Source organism: Corvus hawaiiensis, chromosome 6 (assembly GCF_020740725.1).
Source record: "Corvus hawaiiensis isolate bCorHaw1 chromosome 6, bCorHaw1.pri.cur, whole genome shotgun sequence".
In the NCBI taxonomy this organism is placed as follows: domain Eukaryota; kingdom Metazoa; phylum Chordata; class Aves; order Passeriformes; family Corvidae; genus Corvus; species Corvus hawaiiensis.
In genome coordinates, this window is record NC_063218.1 from 12,588,532 (window position 1) to 12,610,547 (window position 22,016).

At 45.0% G+C, this 22,016-nt stretch overlaps 1 protein-coding gene across 1 annotated transcript in view; it reads left to right on the forward strand.

Annotated features, from left to right (window-relative positions):
- Positions 1-22,016, forward strand: part of CCDC85C (coiled-coil domain containing 85C) — a 112,111-nt gene that overhangs the window by 70,071 nt on the left and 20,024 nt on the right. The window contains exon 3 of the mRNA XM_048307599.1: positions 12,970-13,074. Coding sequence (XP_048163556.1) covers positions 12,970-13,074 — 105 coding nt within the window. The remainder of the gene's footprint in view (positions 1-12,969; positions 13,075-22,016) is intronic.

A 22,016-nucleotide genomic window follows, 5' to 3' on the forward strand; every position in this document is an offset into this window, starting at 1 on the left:
GTTTATGCTGTGATGGTTTGTTGGAATGGCCATGTCAGCTAGATGGTCATGCTCTTGCGATGGCATTGCTGTGCTGGCAAAATCTCTGGCAGCAGTTCTGGCAACCCACAACTTTTGTTAACCTGGTTTCTATTGTTTGGGGAGAGGTTGTAGCAAATGCCACTACCAGAAAAGACCCCTCAATCCTGCTCTCCAGTGCTGGTAGGTGTCTGTGGTGTAGCCACAGTGGCAAAGATCCCACAGAGCTGGGTGGAGATGGTGTGAGCGTTTCTCACAAGTGTAGCTGGCTTCTGGAAGTTTCAGTTGTAGTGTAAAGAAGATGAATGTAAGCTGTGAGGAATGTTGGGTGTTGGTTTCAGGGAGCTTCATGGGCATCACTTTGTTGTCTCACATTCTCCAGGGAAGAAGTGCACTGAGTTCTGCTGTGTGCATGCGTTTGGTCTGTGCAACATCACATGGGTGAAGTCTTGATTTTCCTCTGTGACACTGTGGGAAATGCCCAGGAGAGCTGGTGTTAACCTTTCCTTAGTGGAGTCTGGCTGACTAGGCGAGGGTACCCTCCATATTGCTGAGATATAGTCCCTGAAGTGGGAGACCATATTTGCTTTCCGTTCCTCTGAACTGGAAGTGTCCAAGCACAGATAGACCCCTTAAGCCTTCTTATGCTGCCTCTTGAACAAAAAGGAATTTTTAATTACACACTTTCCCATTAAGGTTCGAGAGACTGGTATTTACAACATTTAGGAGCTCCAAAGGTCAGTTCTGGATATTTTCATAACTAAAGCATACATTTAGAGATAATACCAGTAACAAACTTCTGGCCATCCTTTCACATTATTTTGCATTTGCAGCTCATTCTGTACACTCATAAGGATTGAGCACTTTTAACTAAAACTGAAGTTTATAGGCTGTGTGGACTCATCACTCTTCTCTCTCCTTGTAACTAAGTACTGTGCACCATGGGCTGGCTGTCAGGACTCCTTTTGGTTTATAGTCCCTGCTGAGCTATGTCTACCTTTTCCCTTGAGAGTAGGAATGCCAGAGGCATTTTTCTGTTCGAGATGCCCAGGGCATGTTACACACCTTTGTTTCAAAAAGCCCAGCTTTTAACAAAGCAGATGCATTGGGCAGGTGAGGCTCTAAGTAACTGGATATTTGACAATGAAGCCCTGGTGTCTCTTTCACAGAAAATTTCAAGTCCTCTGGTGCAGAGCAGAAACAAAAAAAATTCTTCTCTAGGGAGTGACAGCCCTTGAGATTTATGAGGAACTTAAGAGTATTTAATTAAAATTGCCAAATAGATTTCAGTAGCACCAGCACTTCACGGCGGTTCAGCCTGCTAGTTGCCTGGGGTTTAGAATATCCTTGGAAGATCTTTAGAGCATCCCTAGAAGTTCTTGAAAACTGTTATTAGTCTTACTTTTAAGAAACTCCATGCTTTTCCTGAATTAAAAGAAGGCTGCAAGCTCTAGGGTTAATAAAATGATAGTAGGGAATGCCTGTAGACACTGCTGTTAAGACAGCTGAGGTGTTTGAGCAAGGAACTTCCATGGTCACAGCATCTGCAGGCTGCCACATTTCTTAGGCAAATGGGATCTTGGCACAACCATGCACTCAGCAGGCAGTTTCTAGCATATTGTTCTCAAAACAAGGGGGAAAATCTGGACCCCAGAGTCAAAAAGAGCCTGACGATCGTTAGTACTGCAAAGAACAAAGATGTAAATGCCATTCAGTGGAGAGCCTGATCTCTTCCCAAGGAGGAGAAAAAGAAATTGCCCACAATGTGCTGGCTGGCTCCAGGAGAGTCAGAGTGCAATTTCCTCTGTTGTTTTATTATCAGTCACTTCTGTGCCAAGTCTGCCATTAACAGTTCCTGCTTGTAGAGTTTCCTCTCGGCTCTCAGAGTTGCTGTAAGGTCTTAGCATTTGGGCCTCTCCGTGAATTGGCTCTGGAGGTTTGTCTGAGGCCATGGCTTGTGCCAGGAGCACTGCACACGCTCACCATGACAGGAACAAAATTACAAACCTGTCTAATTTCCCCAAAGTGTACCTATTGTTTGTGCGTGAGGAGGATAAGTATAATTGCTTTAATTTAAGGTCTCACAAGGGAAATTGGATTTTTTTTTTGTAATACAGAGCAACTCAGACATGAAAGCTTTCCAGGCAGTTGGTCTCCATTTAAATTCAGAATACTGAAGGGGATGTGCCCTCAGTTACTCTATTACCAATTTAAGACAGTGTTTAAATGTTTAGCTGCATATTAATTTTAAGTAATAAAAAAGGAGATTCGTATTTGGGGTCACATCCAAATATTCCTTTCAAGTCAATGGTGAGAATTCCTACAGGACTCCATGCATTTTGGAGTATAGCTCTTGAAGAACCGGATTTTCATGAGACCTGCTCTCTTGAGACCAAAACTTTGATATAGCTTTGAGAGAGTGCACTGCATTGCTTACATGTGTAAATGCAAAAGATGGTAACAGAATCCCTCAAATGTTTCTTCCTTAGCTGTGGCAGCAGAATCTTCAAAAAAACCATAGCATGCAAAACCAATCAATGTCCAAGTGTGTTCCGTTTCACCTCCTTCTTTTATGAATTACAGTGACAAGACTGATCTGACCAATTTGCTATCCAATAAGTTGACTTGAGATGTAAGTAAACAGTATGTACTGATTGAATAAAGTGTTTTTCCTCCCCAAATAAAAAATGTACAGTTTCATAGGAGCAGTTCAAAATACCTTCCAGCCCTTTAAGACAGTGGTGTTCCTTCTGTTTACTTTGGACATCAGGGGCTTGGGCTGCCTCCTACCAAAATAAATATTCTCTCGCATTCATGCACATCTAAAATGCATGATCAGTGACAGAACTGAGCTTTTGCAACTTGTAATGAAATCTGGGTGGTGTACTGTGTGTTCTGGGGGTTGTCACCTGTGGTATCCAGGGATTTTACAAGAATGTAAATAGAGTTCCCTAAAAACCTAGGAAATATAATTCAAAATATCTGGATCCAGAAGTCGACTAACAGATAGAGAGAGACATACTGGGGTAATTGAGTCTTAGAAATTTGAGACCATCATATAATTTCTTGCAACTTAAAATTTTGGAAGGGCTGGAGCTGAATTTCAGTGTTCAAGTGTGTGTGAGAGAGATGCACACACGCAAAGCTCTGCCATGCCCCATTTGTTTCTGTTGTGGGTAAGCAAGAACATTGGGTTTAATGAGGCTCAGTTTAACCTCCAGCTGTGAAATACAGGATTAGTCATATCCTGTACTTAACCAGCTTTGTAATAATTTCACTAGATTCTACTATTTTTCTCTGTATGAGGACAGGGCCAGGGAAAAAGCTCTTAATTGCAGTTAGATCAGGCTACGAAGAAGCAGCTTTTTGTGTCTTTGAAACATGTGGAGTGGTTCAAAGTACACAGAGTCTCAGTGATCGGTCCATCTGAGAAGTACTGAAAAATGCCTTGAGGGGAAACTAAGCAATAACTGCAGAGGCTTAAAAACAGATTTCTGCAATGAGTAAAATGCCAAATTCAAGCCCAGATCAAGAAAAATTCAAAGTCTGATATCTAAAAACAACTTGGGCAAGAACGGGAAGGATGCTGATCATTCATTGCTTTGAAAAAAAAAAAGCCTCTGTAAGTTTATGACAAGATTTTCAGTTTTGTTTTGTTTTTCATGAAGCCAAAGATGCAAATCTAAATCTTTCAAGAGAGTTCTAAAGAATATTCAGATTATCTCACTAAATTTGAGACTGGCTATAATTGATTCTCCCTGACTGTTTGAGTCCTGGCTCAGCAGAGAGCTTGGAACATCCGAGCGGTCCTCCAGAGGAGAGGGACTTGACTGCTCAGTAGTGCCTCAGTCAGCTGGTACCCAGCACAAGCTAAATTCTGCAAGGGATCTTTTCTGACTTATCAGGAGAGGTTTCAGGTCTTTATTTTTCTCATTCCCAGCAACTCTGTTGTTCTATTGGATGTGGGGAATGCCTTGAAGGTAGCCCAGCAATGTTGCTGTGGCTGAGATTTTGGGAGGAGGTGCGGTGGTTCCCTTTGGCCTCCTTGCCTGGCGTGCAGTTGACAGGAGAAAATGAAACGTGACTCCAGGGGATGGTCCAGACCTGTGCTTGACACTACATCCATATCTACAACTACTTGCCTGAGGAAACTGGGTCAGCATTCCTTAACTTCTCCACTGGCACCCCCAGTAAAGACACTGATTTTGGTTCTAATGAGCCACGATGGGCTCTATTAGTCTGTGACTCTGAAACTCATGGCATGCAAGCCACAGACCAGACTTGGGCTACACCAAAGGCCAGTGGCTAAAGCTCCATTTGGCTTTGTTAACTATTGAGCTGCATTTCTATTTGGGTTATAGGCTGTGATACTTCAATCTCTCAGCCGTGCCAGCTCATATTTCCTCTTGAGCAAAGCCTGCCAGTTGTGTGATTATAATTATATACTGCAATTTGGTTTGAGCTGATTATCTGAGTCTCCTGTGAGTTATGGGCTTGATCTTTCTCTGCAGATCTAAAACAAGAGGACAAAAATACAGACATTCTTGAATATTAACAGTGTACTAAAGTTCCCTACCTCAGTTGCTACAGAGAATGGAGAGGTTTGAAATTTACCCTGCTTTTATTCCCTGTACCTCACTAAGATACTAATAAAAGTCTTTTTCCAAGACTGATTTTACATGGTCAAATCTGCTAAGCCTCCTACTGACTGTCTCCTGCCTTTCCCAAAGTTGTTAGCTCCCCCAACAACAGAGAATTCCGGCTGTCACCAATGCAACCAGGTGAAATCTGGTTGCCCCTCCAGCTTCTATGAAAACAGATCATGATGTGAGGGGGAAGTCAGAGCAAAGGCAGAAGTGGGGATCCTCATCCCTGTGTTACGTTTGTGAATGGCTGAGATCCAGCCATGGCACCATGCCCAAATGCATTTCCAATTCCACATGAACCACTAAAAATGGATTTACTGATGGAACTGGCTGAGGCTGTGCTTGTGACCTCCTGGCTGAATACTGAAGAGGGAATCAGTATCTTGAACAGACCATTATCCTCTCAAGTCTTTGTCACCAATTCAGGAGCGATCTCCAGATGTGCTGCATGTACAACAGGGATATGAACCAGTGTAAAGGAATTTAATCTCTCCTGTTCCAAAAAGCTCATGTTATTGCTTGACATGGAAGATGCTAAATAGTTTTAATCTCATCCCTTAATTTTTTTTCCTTATTTGCAGAGTTCTTTCAAAATCAAATACGTTGATTTTTTTTGTTGCACTCTTATATGTGTAATTTCCAACTTGCCTGATAAATGCTGTTGAAGCTAATGGGACTCTTCACATATACTTAAAGTCAGATATGTGCTTTGCTGAGCTTATTTTTGCTTTGATATGTCTTGTAGTGATAACTGCAATTACTGAACCTTAATTCAATTATTTGCTAGCTTCACACAGTGAAATTGCCCATCCCTCAAATTCCTGGTGCATGAGACAGTAAAACATGGATTAATGAGATAAGGGGGAAATGTTTGTGCAAGGTCATGTCGTAGGGGATGTTCTCTGGGGCACAAGGCTGCCTAACAGGGCCACTCACTTGTGGTGCTGAGGTCATGAGAAACAGGGGCCATTGCCCTGATGCCCATGTGAGAGCTGTGCAGGGCAGGTGCTTTGCACCACCTCCTGCACGTTATTTGAGATGTGTTTCTGCTTTGCTTTAGCTCAGCAAAATATCACTGCTCTGCTGTGATACCTAAGGCTAACTTGGGCCAGGTTGTTCTTACAGAGCTGTGTGCTCTGATAGTGCCATTGACCTCTGCAGGTGTGGTAAAATGCCTGTGGCTCTGAAGGTGATCAGGCTTTATCAGCTGTTTGGGGGGGGATACCATGCTCTGAATCTGGATAGTAAGATGTTAATGTTTGTGCAGATAATAATGGGTTCTGCAAGATTTCATTCATGAATATAGGAAAAGGGGTTGAAGTTCAAATAATAATATTTTCTTATCAAATGCTGCATATAAGACCATTTGGTCATCTGTGGTAAAGATACAAGTTTTTTTCAAGATGATAAAATAACTTTTTTTCTGCTAAGTTTCCACATGTATAAGGTTCTTCTGTTCCCTTTTAGCTGGTTGACTGCAATGGCTTGCCATGAAATTTCAGTAAGGTAGAGAGAGCTAATGCATCCACGGCAGCTTCTTGGATCTGGGGCTGCCCCTTAATACTGCTGCTGGTTGTTTAGGGCTCTGATTGCTTATTCTTTCACTTGCTAATGTTGGTGATTTCCATTTTTTAATCATCTGAATGTATTAAATATGCCACTAATTTATTTTCATTTCCCTCCTGTACTTGTGCAAAAGACGTTGGTTAGTAATATCTGTGTTTTGGCCAAGTTCAAATCAATGCCGTTTGCCTACATGAAGAGAAGTGGGCACTTTCAGCTAAATTGCTGCAGAATAACAGGAAAAGATTTTGATCTAAACCTTTCATTTAATTACTCAGTTGCGAACAATGGATTGTTGAGTGTCAAAATTGAGGCAGTTTCAATTACTGGAACAATTATGGTTTAGAGGATTGTTGCTGGTAGGTTTAAGAATTTATATTACAGCGACAGGCAAGTAATCCAGGTAATGGGCAGTGCAAGAGTCCATAAAGATGAAGGCAGCCAGACAGAGTGGGCTGAAATAAAACCTTCTGTGTTTTTATTTTTCCTCTTCACAAATGTGTATAATCAAAAAGCCAAGGTCTCAACAGAGTTTTCCATCTAATGTCCAAGATTTATGGGATGAAACTATAATCTGAAGTAAGAATGATTTTTTTTTTTTTTAAATGTACACTTTTTTTTTCTCCATATAGAGAATTACCCAAATCATAAACCCAAATCCTTATGATCTTATATGGTCAGGCTGTGATGCCCTTGCCCTATTGCTAAGGACCAGGTTTATTCTGATGTTTAAATGATGGCTGAAGGAAGTCCTGTGCTTTGTAAAAGGAGAGGTAGCCACTAAAAAATGGAAATTTCTTGTCTGTCAGCAGGCTGGGTGATGGTGTGGCATAATAATTTGTCCAAAGAAAACCTTTTGAACTGGTATCAATAAGGGTATGTTCTCTTGTCAGCCTCGAGTTCCTTGCAGTATTCCTTTCCATCTAGTTGCATTTCATGCTGTTACATAATTTCTTCTAAAGTTATGTTGAAAGCAGATACAATATTAATACATTTAAGTGGTGCCCTGGGTAATCTGCTGTCTCTCGAGCTTAGTGCAAGTGGGTCTGCGTTGTAGGAAAAAGGAGGTGATTATTATAAATCCTCGGAAATGACAGCCCTTTGGGAAGTCTGCTGTCAGTGACTCATGTACGCTTGATTCTCTGTGTTCTGGTCACATTCTGCCATCCCTTTATAAAGGTACTCCCCAGAAGTAAACAAAAAGGGGCTTTGTAGGACTCCTCACCTTCAAACTGGTGCTTTGTTGTGTGTTTTTTAAAACGACTTGTGGACCAGGAGAGAAAGCTTTCACCATGCAGGAGGTTAGAAGTGAGTTACAAAGGGGTGAAGAGAGCAGCGCCTCAGGTGCTGAGCCGTAGTCCTCGGGTGTCTCCAGGTCCGTCCCTCCTTGCTCCTGCTGTGCAGCAGAAGGATGCAGGTCTCGAGCAGCTCTTTATCCCATCTACCAAGGCTCCACGGGTGCCTTGGATACGCTCAGGCACAGGATGCCCATGTTTAGACACCCAAATTGCTCCCAAATGACCCCATAGCCCATGACGAGAAGGGAAGCTGTGACCCTTTGGGAAGGCTTTAATATTTCCACAGGGCACAGGGTCAAACTGATCATTTATGATAAAATACTTTTTTTAACCTCTTTTCAGCCTTCATCTGTTACAACTTATGCGAAAGGAGAAAAAAGTGTTTTCAATTAAAGGCTACTTATGTAACAACCCTGTTTTGAATGCTAATTCATGAATTACTGGGAGCTGACAGCGCTGCTTTTTAATTTTCCTCGGTCACTTCAGCACATAATTCTAATTGAAATCGTTTTTTGCTAATCTCTTTCATAAATGCTGAGAACTTTCTGTCAAGTAAATTTCTGCCTTTCTGTATTTAATTTATGTTAAGAACAGTCCATTTTGTTGCATCAAAGTATTTCAAAATTAAATATTTGTCTCCTTTTTTCTCCCTTCTAGCAGAAGTACCACTGAAGGGTAACAGAAAAGATAATTTGTCTAACTTGTCTCTAAGTTTTCAACACTTTATCTTCACAGTTGGTACAACATGGCCACAGCACTGATCTGACTTTACTGGATAGAAACGGAGAGGAAAATAAATGTTTCTTTGTAGTACTTTGACCTTAAAATACCACAAACACCATCCATCTTCTTGTGTTATTTGTGTTATTTTTCAATTGAATCACTCAGCACAGAGGGTCAAAAAGTCAGAGGCCACCATTTCTTCTCTTTGCTAGCAGGATAGAAAGCTTTGATAGGAGCAAGTGTTTGCTGTTTTTTCATTGTTTTGTTTTGGGGTTTGTTTTTTTTTTTTTTAATGTAATTTTAGTCTTTGGTAAGCACCAAGACTTTAGTTTCTATCTCAAGCGTTTAAAATTATACATTATTTGTTACAGAAAATACCACTTTCCACCCATCAAATTGCTTCTGTAATCAAATTGCTTCTGTTTTCTACACAGAAAAAAAGTCGGGTTTGCAGTCTATTTTTACTAAAAAACTTGATTTGCTGGCCCTATTTTTTTCTCATTGGTAGGAGTAGGCCAAACTCCCCTCCCTGGTGGGAGGGGCATGCCTGTGCCCATTTGCTTCATAGCAGGCTGACAAAGGTCTTGGGCTCTGGTCCAAGAACGGTACCTTCTGGGGTCACTCTTGAGCTCTGCCTAGCTGAAAAATGTATCAGCAGATGTTATGTTGTTATTTCCGAGTATTGAAGAGCGGTTGTGTCGGAATGACCACTGTGGGGTGGCAGTGCTGGCAGTGTGTGGCACAGGTTTGTGCTGTGGGCAAAGGTGTTGGCTCTGCAGGCTTGTCCCCGTGCTCATGAGCTGGGAAGGTGAGAAGTGCTGAGTTAGACCGAGGGCAGGTCTTGTGCTTCTGTAATGCTGTGAAGGTCAGGACAGGCTTTTTTTTGTTTTGTTTTTAGCTATGGATGAAACTAGGGTTTGAAAAACATTTATAGTAAGAGAGCAAGAGCCACTGTGGAGTAGTCAATGGCCAGTTGTTGGTGTTTGCTGGGGACAAGTGTGTGAGTCTCCTGAGGTCTCACTTGGTCTCCTTTGATGTGTCCCTCCTTCTGTCTCTGCTCCTCAGCTTAGGAAACATCTCCAATAAAAGTTCAATTGAGACTGCATGCTCCCACGGAGTTTTAGTTCAGATGAAAGTGATTGTGCTGATAAATTCCTTGAAACTCCAGAAATGTAAAGTGATTTTACCTGAAGGATAATTTATTATAGCTATGTTGCCCATTAGTTGAGATAATCTCCAGCAATGATGATGAACAGAGATGATCAGGGATTCTACTTTTAAAATGTCTTTCTGACTAGAAAAGCAATTTGGGATCCACTTACATCTCAGTAATGAAAATTGGGTAAGGTAATAAGAGATTTCATTTTGTGAGTGAATTGACAATGCAAATATCAGGATTTTTAATTTAGGTTTAAGTGGAGTAATGGCTACTCATTCTGATGCATCATTAGTTATATTGCTTTTTAATGAGGGATTCACTTTTTTTTCCCTGGTTAGCTCTAACACTGATAGCAAAGCCCAAGGAATGTGCAAATGTTTAGGGAGGTCTGTTGAATATGTGTCACTGCACCATTTCAATTTTAAAAGAGAAGGAAAAGCAGTTTTCTTTCTATGGTGAAAAAATACACATTTGCTATTAGTGCAAGGAAGATAAATAATGCAGAGATGTGATTGGTAGCCTGTTGTAAAAAAAACCCCAGGCTATTAGAGTAAGATACATTTCCAAATAACTTCTAGAAAATATAGAAGGAAAATTGCATTGAGTGGAGTGCTCATGAAAGGGGCTGGCTTTATGACAGGCAGTGGGAGGAAAAAGTTTACTCTGCCCATTCCTGACAGGGATGAATATAAATAATGGCAGGTGAAGACTCTTTTTGCCCTAGCAAACCCACTCTCTGCTCCAAACACCTCATTTCTCCTCTGGATAGATCTCTGCTCAGCATTTTTATTTCTTAGATGTCTTTTCTTTTTCTTGTCCTATTTTTTCCTCTCTTTTTCCTTTCTGTTCTTTAATTAAGAGCTTGTTTTGATGTTGATTGAACTCAGTGGGAATCTTTCCATCAAATTGAATGCATTAGGTCAGATTCATAATCAGCAGTCACTGAAACAATCTAACAATAGTTTTGTCACACACTAGTGCAGTCTTAAATGGGATTTGCTTTAAAAAAGCAAGAGAACTAATCCATTATAAACACTTGTTAGAGCAGAGTTTTGACTGTATCTGTGTATTTACCAACACAATTTCAACCAATTTAAGCCAAATTGAAATTAATGCAGACTTTTGCTCCAGGCAGGAGCACAGGGCAGTTAATTAAATCAATTTAAACTAGCGTATTTTTAGCGACAGCAGTGTGATACTGGGTGTCGTCTGGACTTGGGTTTGGTTGTCTCCCTTCCTTAGGTGGGAAAGCATTTTGGCTTTCTGTGAGGACAAGCTGTAATGTAATGAAACACATGGGGAATCCTATGTAGACCAACCCATTCAGATTTGGGGGCAAGAGAGCAAGTTTCTGGGATGCAAACGTTCACCAAATCTCTCTTTCTCAGGCATGTTTCTAGACTTCTGGTGTCCCACAATCATGTGGCATCTTGCAGGTCTCAGTGTGGTTTGCAAAAGTCTGAGTAATCCATGGCCTCTAAACTGCTGAGGCAACAAACACGCTTCTGGAGCAGAGACTTCAAGGAGATCTGCAACCTCTGGGGTCTCCAGCACAAAGATATAACCTCACATTTTGGCTCTGCTGTTTTATTCTACTTTTCCCTTGGCCATGCAAGTGCCCCTCATCACGGATGCCAGGGAAGAGTGCCTGAGCTCCTGAGCTGACAGCCTAAAGGAGTGAGTGGCAGAGTGTCAGGACCCCTCCAGGAGGTTGCCGTGTCCCCACGCACGCACAAGAGTGAAGAAGAGGTTGCACACAGCAGGGCGGTGGAAGCATAACCAGCCAAGGTGAAATCCTTTCAGGATAACCACCAAGAGACATCACATGCCTGGGACACTGCCAGTAAGCTAAGAATCCTCTCATCATCTTCCTTTGTGACCTGCTAGCCTTTCTTTGAAATTATATACCTCCCAGGAATAGTGGTGGAAACTCAGTTTTGCAGCAGTCACTTTTCAGCTTCAGAAGGAGTTATCTCCTTCAGATCTCTCTCTCTCTCTGACTCTGTGTTGTGAAATGAAAAAGAAATATAGGCCACATCTTCTCTCTTCGAAAATTCAGGGGAATCCCAGACATCTGATATGCTGAACTCATTCTGTGTCACTTGGATCCATGTGAGACACAACAGTTCCCAGCAGATTGGGTCATATAGGACGAGCATCCATTTCTCATGATGGCTTTCTTCTGAACTGCCCTTCTCTTCATAGCTTGTAAAATGAAAGCTGATAGGGTGAGGGCTCCAGAATGGTTGTTAAAGCACTGGGTCACTATAGAAATTTTAACCTAAGAAAACAACATTTTGAAATAAAACCAAAGCTGAATGTCAACTAAAACAGGCCATGTAGCTACAAGAAAATGTTTTTTGACTGATAGAAAATGATGTATCCACTCAGAGTGCACCAATTCTTCTCTTTGAGCAGGAGATCGAAATGAACTTTCAATATTTCCAGAGATCTGTGCGCGGCAACAGTACCCAAAGTCTCTGTTATGTTCAGGCCTTTGGGTTACTGTGGGGTTTTATATACAATTGAGCCAATTTATGAGATTTCCTGTTAAATTTTATCGCTCCAATGACTTTTCTTTGGTTCTTTTGAAGTAGAAAACATCATTTCTGTAGCAAATGCAAGTTGAAAGTCATAATGGAGCATAAAAATATGAAAGGTCGTGATTTTTTAGCTTTAAAATAGAGGACGGTGCACTGCTTGATACTCTCAAAAATATGAAAAGTTAATGAGGACATTTATTGGTGATAAAGATAGAATCTTTTCCCAGACCTTTGATTTTGGCTGCTTGTGTATTGGCTTTCTGTGGGTGTACTTTTATAAATGAGAAACACTTCTCATTCTTTGCATTTCAAGATCACAGAGAGCTAATAACACAAGGCAGAAACTTTGTCCCAGGGAGATTATTCGGTACTCCTAACACGCCGTGCTGCTTCTCCCTTTGAGTGCAGACTATTGGTTGCATTTATCTGGTTTTTAGGGTCATATAGACTACCTTCATTTATTTGACTATGTTTAAGACCTGTGGGTGCAAGCAAATTTGTAACCAAATAAGAAACTGTTCCTGTCAACACACGTTTTGCAAGCTTAGGTGAATCATAGTAGCACTGTTCACAGACCCTTAATCTAGAAAATGTCTCCTGGTGTGGGTTTTTTTGGTGGTTTTTTGTTTGTTTGTTTTGTTTGTTTGCTTTGGATTTGTGGGGTTTTTGCTAATTTTGATTTAATCTGAAGTCTTAAAAATATTTTTTATGTGCATCTTATAAAATGATTTACTGAGCATGTAGGAACTTAAGTAAGACAAAAATGCCTTCCTGCTGTATCACTTTATGTAGCAGACGTTGAACAGTTCACCTCCAACTGCTTGCAGGTGTTTTCTCTAGGACTGGACATGTAAAAAATATTTTATTACAATGTTCGCCGTCACTGTTGGTGCAGGGAAAAGTAATGAGAACAGGTCAGGGGACAGATATGGTCATGGGAAAAGCCAGGACAGCAGAAGGGGCACAGCTTTCTTTCTCTTCATTAATATGGACTGTCCTGTTTTCTGTTGTCTTTGCAGCAGTCCAGCACAGGGGACCTGAGGACTCTGAGGAAAGGATTGTCCCCGTACCACTCTGAGTCACAGCTCTCATCACTGCCACAGTACCAAGATGCCCTGCAAAATGTAAGAGACGTTTCCTTACCCGTACAGACAGAGCCATGGGTTCCCCTAAAAGTGAGCATGGCTGGAGGAGGCAGGTGAAGATTACAGGGGAGCTCTCCCAAGTGAGTGTTCCCCCTGAAACTGGTGTTGGAAACATGCAGCTAAAACCTTTAGCTGTTGAGAGGATGGGGAGCCCCTGGAACATTGATCTTTACCTGAATTTAGTTCATCAACTTCCCAGCATGGGTTTTCAGTCAACTGACAGTCACTGTTGTGCATCTTTTAAAGCTAGGGTGAGTCTTGTTACACCTGCAGCTCCTTCTTGGTAAATGCCCTGTGCCTGCAGTAAAAAAGCTGGTTGTGGATGAAGCTTGCCAGGTGTCTGGCAGCACATGGATAGGGTTGTTTAGTGGGTAAGGTCTTAGGTTTTTCTGTATCACAAATGAGGTTTGTGTTTCCTAAGATTTGCCTGCATTGCTTCTCAAACAACAGAACAATCTTGACTAAAGCCTCTTCCAAAGGATGGATACTGTGCTGCTGTGCCAGGACTCCTCTTGCACCCATGTGCCAGGCATGGCTGAGGATCCTGAGCCCTGCCAGGTGATTGCCTTCCAGATGTTTCCCTCACTGCTTGGGCCTCTACGTTTGCTTGGTGATACTGTTTTCCAGATTACAGGAAGAGTCTAGAAGTAGTCAGAAAGTCCTGCTAGGAGTGGGCTGCGAGTGCTATGAATGTGAGCAAAATCCTGATGGCATCACAGCTGGAGAACCTCCCTGCTCCATGTCTGGGACACTGGTCAGCAGAGCTGTAGGTCCTGTAGGACCAGTCATACACTGGCTGCTTGATTGGGAAAAAGTCATTCTGTAGATTTAGTGTACCTCTTACAGTTGTAAAGAAGAGCACAATAATACTTTAATAATAATTTAATAAAGTTTGTATAAATAAACTCCACCTATGGAAGCAGATCCCCTTTTTGTCCCTGCTGAATGGCAGGATGGACGGAGATGCTTCAGGCAAAAAAAAAGGGGGATAAAAGTGTCCAAGTGAATATTCACTTTTCTAGTTTTGTGCCCCCATGTATAAAGACAGGAGACTTTATAGGGAGTGCAGAGAGACTTGAACGTGGAGATGTTTGTCTGGCTGTGCTAGCCTTACAGTTTTGGAGATTTTGCTTTGCTTCCTTGGTGCTTAGGCTTTTGATCCCCAGCTTTGTTCCAGGTGGGCGATGCTCACTCAGTCTGTGCTGGTTGCCCCAAGGAGTGCTGCTATTCATGATTTTACATTTATCTTGTCAGTCAGGCTGGGATACATCCAGCAGCTCTCTGCAGAGGAGCTGTGGTGGGATAGGAGCTGGCAGGAGAGTTTTGTGCTTGAGCATTGACCCTCACAGCTCACTGGGGCTGTGTGAGGGCTGGCGGCAGATGGTCCTGCCTGCTGGAGCCCTTCCTGCCCACTTGTCCCTATTTTCTCTCCTTCCTAAAGGAAGAGATGGCACCTGGCATTTATGGAGAGGCCTGGGTGCTGTGTGACATTCACTTTCATCTGTCACCCTAGCTGTGTTCTGCCTTCTTTGCAGGAAGTTGATAGAGAAAAAACAAAACCAGCTTTGGATCCAAATCCACGTCATCTCAGATACTTACGTAGCCATTTATTTACTTACTCCTGCCAAATCCCTTTGGTTTGTGGCTTGACATGATATACTGTTTTTGTGACAAAGGATAATGATCACAAATTCATGCAAATGTCTTTGAATGTCTTGAGCATGCCCAGAAGTGGACATTTAGATGTACCTGAGTTTCTCTGCGGCTTTTTTTTATAGACAGCAGGCATGTGTTTGTGAGAAATCATTTCTCTTTGTGCTGGCACATGCTTCATGTGAGTGAGTGATGGACAATTGGTGTCAGCTTCAAAGCTGTCACATCTGTTCAGGGTTTCATCATCGGCACTGCCTGTGCAACTCTTTGAGGAAGTCCCTCAGCACATCCCTCACTGTCACACAGGTTACAAGCAGGCATCACTCCAGCTCTCCAGGGCCCTGAGGTACCCCAGTTAATGACACAGCTGGGTGTTTCTAATGGGCTCTGGATCAGGGACACAAGTGCACACTCAAGATGCAGAAGCAAAAGACACTCACAGTTGCAGTCTGTGCATTGTGCATCATGCACATGGGGAATTACAGATTGGCTCTGTAGTCTGCGTTGGTTACCAAATATCCAGCGGTCCTGCGGGTCGGTCTGGCCTACAAGACCCTGGCCTTTGCAAGGGAAGGTGTGATATGTATGTTAGCTTGAACTGAGAGCAGGTCAATCTCCTCAGCTCTGGGAACTGCCCAGAGTCATTTCATGGTGTACCAGAGGCTCCCTGTGTTCTTTGGGAGGTGAGAGTGATTTCCTCTGCATCCTCTGCATGAGAGGAGGCAGCAACAAGCTCCTGATGGGACCTGCCATTTCCCTGGGATGAGACTAAGCTAGATAGGCTGGCTCCATTTTTCTCGTTGCCAACAGCCTCATGTAAGCTCCCATTGCTCAGTCTCATGTAAGTTGATGTCCCAGGCACAAGAGCTGTTTTTGGGGTACCTGTAAGCTGAGGTAACTCTGTGGCCTGCCTGGTATCTGGGTGTCATGGTTTAACTGCAGTTGGCAACTAAACCCCACACAGCTGCTTGCTCACTCCACCCACATCCAGGTGGACATCCAAGAGCCCTGCAGCACAGCTGAGGATGAATGTGGGGGCTGAGGCACGGCCCAGAGCTTTCACCTCTCTCTTTTCTTTGGCCTCTTCATGGGTGCTCTGGCTGCCATGTGGACACATGTTCCTGCAGACCTGTACCTGCCCGCTGCCCTGTGGCTGTGCCACAGGCCCATCTCAGTGCCCAGGCATGAGTAGGTGACCTGAGGGCTGCTTATGTTCCTATGGCTGAAGGTACCATCACCTTGAGAACCTCATAAACCAGCTGCCTGCAGGAACCATTTATCCACAGTGTTGGGGTCCCTCCCCTGCCGTGTAGCCCTGGGAGAGGGGCCCTGAGGGCACAGACACGGGGCTACCCTGTCCCTGCTCAGCCTCGTTCCCATTGGTTGGTTTGTGTTCCCTGCGCGGGGAGAAGGACCCTTGGTCCCGTGACTGGAACAGTTCCTGAGCAGAGCTCCGGCCATGCGGCTGGAGAAATAAACATCTCTCTGAAACAGCTATCAAGAATCTGTCTGTCCGTATATATTTCCTTTCCACGGGACTCCTGGTTTGATATATGCGTGTTGCAGGATCCCCACTGCAACAAATGGTGGAGATTTGTGAGCAGAACGATCCCCGATCCCTAAGCGACTGATTTGTGTGAGTAAACCCTGGAAACTTTGGATTCCTCTTCTTGGTTTTGCTTTGCTATTCCATATCTAAACTATGGAGGAACCGTGGGAAGACTCTTGGCTCTCAGAGCCGCATATGGACATTTATCTTAAACTTAAAATGATTCTTGAACAACGATTTGTAAATTTTAGCTTGATTCAAGCTCAAAAAGAACTGAAACACTTCCTGGCATGGTTGTTTAAGAACTTTTTCTATGTTTCTTGGGATTTAATTCTTACCAAGGGCTTTTGGAAAACCGTTTGGACACAGTTAATATTGGAGTCAAAATATATGCCGATGGAAGAATATTTTCGTGAATATTATTTAGTTACCGAGACTGTTGAGCAATGTCAGCTGTGTCCTGGTGAAGGGAAGCGTGGCGCAGGGACCGTGCGGCCCAGGCCACGTGCACCGAGCGCTCTGCGAGCAGCAGCGAGGCAGTTCCCGCGCGCGGGCGGAGCCACGCGAGCCGCAGTGTCGGTGGCGGAGCGAGGCGCGGCGGGAGCGGCGGGACCCGGCGGTGCCTGCCCGGTCCTGTGCAGTGCGTGGTGGAGCGAGCCCCGTGAACGCCCGACTGAGAGGGGCGGCACGCGGGCGGCGGCTGGCGGCAGTGGCGGTGGAACGGAGCCGCGCCCAGCCGAGACGCGCGCTGGAGCAGGGCACGGGGGGGTCGTCGCTCAGGGGCCCGGCCGAGACGTGGGTACAGCGCCCGGCAGCGGCAGCGAAGCTGCGACCAGAGGAGGCGACGCACGGAGAACTGAGCGGCGTGGCCCGGCCCGGCCCGCGCAGCCCCGAACGCGACCCCGGGAAGAGCGCGCAGGCACCAGCAGCCCCGACAATTCCAACACGGGAGCGACCGAAGGAGAGAGCAAAGACGCAGCGAGACAGAAAACAGCAGCCACTCGAAAAAAGGAAAAGATCATAGCAACTAAGACCTTAGGGATAGTAAAATGGTATAATGTTAAGCAAAATTATGGTTTTATAACAAGGTGTGACAACCAGCAAGACATATTCGTGCATAGAACTGCTATTAAAAAGAATAACCCTGAAAAATGGATCCCAAGCTTGGGAGATGGAGAGGTGGTGGAATTTAATATTGTACTAGGGAGAAAAGGGTTACAAGCATCGCAGGTCACTGGGCCTGATGGTGTTCCTGTAAAAGGCAGTATATATGCAAAAAATCGTAGTCATGTTAGACAGTATCTCTATTGTAAGCCCCCCCTACAGTTTCCCTTTCCTAATCCCACCTTTCCCTTTTACCCTATGTCCTATTACCCCCAGTGTATTCCCAATCCGTTTTTTCATCCATGGTTTCCCTCACAAAACCATGCTTTTGCCAATTGTTTCCCCAAAAATCCCTTTCCAATGCCGAGTGGGGGATGAAAAGGGGGAGGGAAGAAGTTAAACCCTCTCCTGCCTCAGTTTCCCCACAAAGCATGCTCAGAGAATTCTGTCTCCCTTCTGTCAGCCCTAAGATGTTCCAGAGAATCTGTTTGGACATTTAAAGACTCAGGAGGGTGGCTTGTTTTGTTTTGAAACTGTTCTTGTTATGTTTATCCAGTTGTTTTCATTCTCCTTTTATTAAAATAAAACGGGTGAGGTGTTGGGGTCCCTCCCCTGCCGTGTAGCCCTGGGAGAGGGGCCCTGAGGGCACAGACACGGGGCTACCCTGTCCCTGCTCAGCCTCGTTCCCATTGGTTGGTTTGTGTTCCCTGCGCGGGGAGAAGGACCCTTGGTCCCGTGACTGGAACAGTTCCTGAGCAGAGCTCCGGCCATGCGGCTGGAGAAATAAACATCTCTCTGAAACAGCTATCAAGAATCTGTCTGTCCGTATATATTTCCTTTCCACGGGACTCCTGGTTTGATATATGCGTGTTGCAGGATCCCCACTGCAACACCACAGTGTTTAAGAACACAAACCAGCTTGTTACTAGCTGTCACAGCTAGCCTGGATGGACTAGACTTAAAATCTGTGAGCAGTGTTCATGTGATTTATAATGGGAATCCTGCCTTTGGTGGGAGTAACTTCAGAGATTTGTAATGGAAATACTAAGGCTAGTGTGGATGGAGTGGGGGTGGAAAAGTGTGTGTGAAAACACCAGCAGGAATTCTAGAGGAAGGGGTGCTCTGGCCTGTGCTGGTGGCCAAAGACATGACTGGCAGCAAACAAATGGGTAAACACCACAGGATGTGTGGTTTGCGTCAGGACTGGGAGGTCTGTGCTGTGATAAGGCCACAGCACAGATGGCTCATCAGCAGAGGACTTGTTCCCTGATAACGGGAGCAATGTCGCACCATGATTTTTCTTCCTGTGGTTCCAAGAGGAAGGATTAGATAAGGTGACCAAAATGATGTAAAGGAGGCAACAGGCAGCAGCTTTCCTAGGGGTTTTTGGAGGGTAAGCAAGATGCTGAGATAAAGATCAGCCTGTAATAACTACTGACTCCTAAGGCATGTGAAAAATGTGTCCCAGAGCCCAGTTCTTTGCTGTCAATGAGGAGGGATGCCAGGGCTGTCATTAGGACTTGCTAGTGGGTGTCCCTTGTCCTCTGTGCCACACACGGTAACCCTGACCACCTTTTGGTGAACATGTCAGTGTGTGTTTGTAGGTGCATGGGTGTGAGTGACATGTTAGGTTAAAATAATCATCACCTTCCCCTTCCTTAAGGTTCTGTACCGAGTTTGTAGCATTCCCTTGCTGAGGAGCAGGAGCTCCTAGAGGTTCCCCATCTGGGTGCAGGAGGATGTGTCTGCTGGTGCCGTGGGTGGTGACTGGAGAAAGGGACTTGTGCTCATCCAGGGTCTGGAACTGGGAATCCCTAGGGAAAGTACCTGCAGATAAACTCTGTGAGAGCTAAGACAAGCTCTCTCTTTTTGAGAAGACAATGCTGATGATGCCAATACTCAGCTTTTATATATTCTCCTGAGGACTACAGTAAGTATCTCCAGAAAAAAGTGATACTTCTGTTAGAGTGTTCAAAACTACTTCTCTCAGGAGTCTGTATAGACTACAGACTAGGCTGGGGAGACACAATTTCTTTTTCACCTCTAAATCTATTCCAAAAGCAACAAGGTCCATAGGAAAATGCAAAGAAGTAGTAGTGTGGTTACGCAGTGGAGAGCACTCAGCTTAGAGAGCTGCTGAGTCTCTGGCTTCCTGACACTGTCTCTGACTGTATTTTCTCCAGTGTCCACTTCTTGCAGGATGCAAAGCCTGGGAGATACCTCTGGCTGCAGCACCAGCCCCTTCCCTCGAATCCCACCATGCTGTCACAATGAGTCACATTTTGTACCTCTGCCTTGCAGAGGCACTCGGGGGAAGTGTATTTCATTTTGCCATATGGCACACGTGCTATTACAAAAACAAGCCCAAATGTTTGTGGTCTGTAGGTGTAAAGAGAAGCCATTAGATGGAGTGGGAAGGGATGATGAGTCCTTGGCTGAAGCGCTGGCTATCTGCTGAGCCTGTGAGTGTGGTGGTGAGGAGAGGTGATGTGAGGGCCCATAGTAGCTAAACCCCAGCCCCAGTGACAGTCCTGTCTCTGCCTTTTGGCCAGAAAGACTGTGGTCTCCATCCTGATCTGTACAAGGGCTAAGGCAGAAGAAAAGCGAGAAGGTAACTCTATATCTCTCCCTCAGCTCCCTGCAGGGGAAGGACCAAGCTGGCCCCTGAACCAACCTGGTGTAGGCAAGGACATGTAGCTGTAGCCCAAGCCTGGTCTTGGGTCTCAGTGGGGAACCCAGAGCAAGTCTTGCAGTTCCTCTTGTGGTCCCTTCTCAGCCTGCATTGGAGGAAATCTGTTCCTCTCAGGGAGAAGAACTGGATCAGCATCTTAAAGCCAACCTGATTTTTAAAATCAAGCTTGAAATAGCAAAAGATCACCACACTGTTCTCATTGTGGTGTCCTGAAGATGTTCCCCTGTCTCCTCTGCACCCAAAGGAGTCAGGGACACTGATGTCCCTGCAGACTCACCTGGTGCACTGGGGACCTTAGCAGGGCCCCAAGGTGTCCCAGCACAGCAACCCCTCCACTGCCAGCAAGGAGCTCCCAGCCCCTCATAGTGCTGCATGAAGTCCCTGGGCAGCGGGATCCCTGGCTGCCTGGTGCCAGTGCCCAGATGCATTTTCAGCATCTCATGGCCTCTCAAAATGCCTTCAGCCCCTTGTGTTGCTCCAGAAGGCCATCCTGTGCAGTGCCCTGATGGTCCCCTGCCTTCTCCTATCCCTGCACCCCATCCCCAGTAGCTGTCAGGTGAGCTGAGCGCAGCTGGTGTTTGTCAGAGGATGACTCTAGGCTGGTTTCTCACCTTCCCACATCAGTGATGGCCATGGTGCCTTTTTAGGCAGGGGGAAGCAATGATTGAGAGAAGCGTGAGAAGCGTGGCAGAAGGCAGCTTCTTCCCACTGGCTTCACCGATACCACCAGGACGTTATTGAGCAGACAAAAAGAGAAGTTCAAGGCAGCTGATATGCTGCTGCAGCTACAGTAGCTGTAGAAGAGAAAGTAAAATGAAAGGTTTGTTGGGATTTATGGCCCTGAGAGTGCTATGATGAAGCTTCAGGGTGTGTTACCAGCAGCTGAGAACAAACCAATCCATTTTTGAAGGCAGCTGCCCTTCATCTGCTGCTATTGCAGAGGCTCTGAGCAGTGGGTGGCTTTTTTCCCCATGGCAGCCAACCAGCACAAAGTTTGGCAATGACTAAGTTTGGGGATTTGATGAGCAAAAGAGGCACTGACAGGCCGTGCCCATAATCTGTCCTTACAGGTAACCACAGGAGGCAAGAAAAATTCATCTGCTTTGAGGATCTGCTGTAGGTTCTCATGCTCATTTTTCATGTACCTTTGTGTCGGGCTGGCAATGGGTTGGGGGAGAGGCAGAGGCACAACAGAGCCTTGCTGTGTCTCAGGACTGGGGGGGCAGCCAGGCTGAAATGGAGACCTGAGGGGCAATACAGATGTGCACAGGTATCCTCCATGCCTGCATGCATCATCTACCCACACAGAGGCTTTCACCTGCATCATCCCCAAATCAGATTTGCTTCAAAATCATGAAAGTCTTAAAAATGCCCACCGTTTCCTTCTGAAAACAAATGTGCTTGATGTTCCTTTATCAAAAGTAGTAGCACCTCTCAAAATCCTTACGCTGACAGTGCCCCTGTGAGTCAGTCAGAGTTAGTGCACTTGTCTGCTGGTACAACGTGGACTTGCTCTGTCCAGACAGACTTGTTCTGTTTGCTTGTGTCAGGTGGCTGTGGGCTGAAACTCTGCATATGTCATGTTGGTATGGGTTTCACAGTCCGAGGGGGCAGCTGAAGCTGTCGCTGGTGCTTTTTACCAGGGTGCAGCCGTCCCAGCTGCCCAGCGCTGTTACCAACCCATAGAGTGATCACTCCCCTCTCCCCCACCGCTGCTGGAGGAGGCTGACTCGCCGGCTGTGCATGCTTCAAGGAGTCTCCCGAGTCTGGAGCTGCGATCAGCTCAGTGCTGAGAAAAGACACCCTTCCTGTTTGTAATGACATCCAGTTGCAAACAATGTCCTGACTTTGTTTTTCTGTTTGGGGCAGTCCCTGAAATCTTCCCTTCCCTTCAGTGCCCCAACACAACCCGTACAGCCAGTG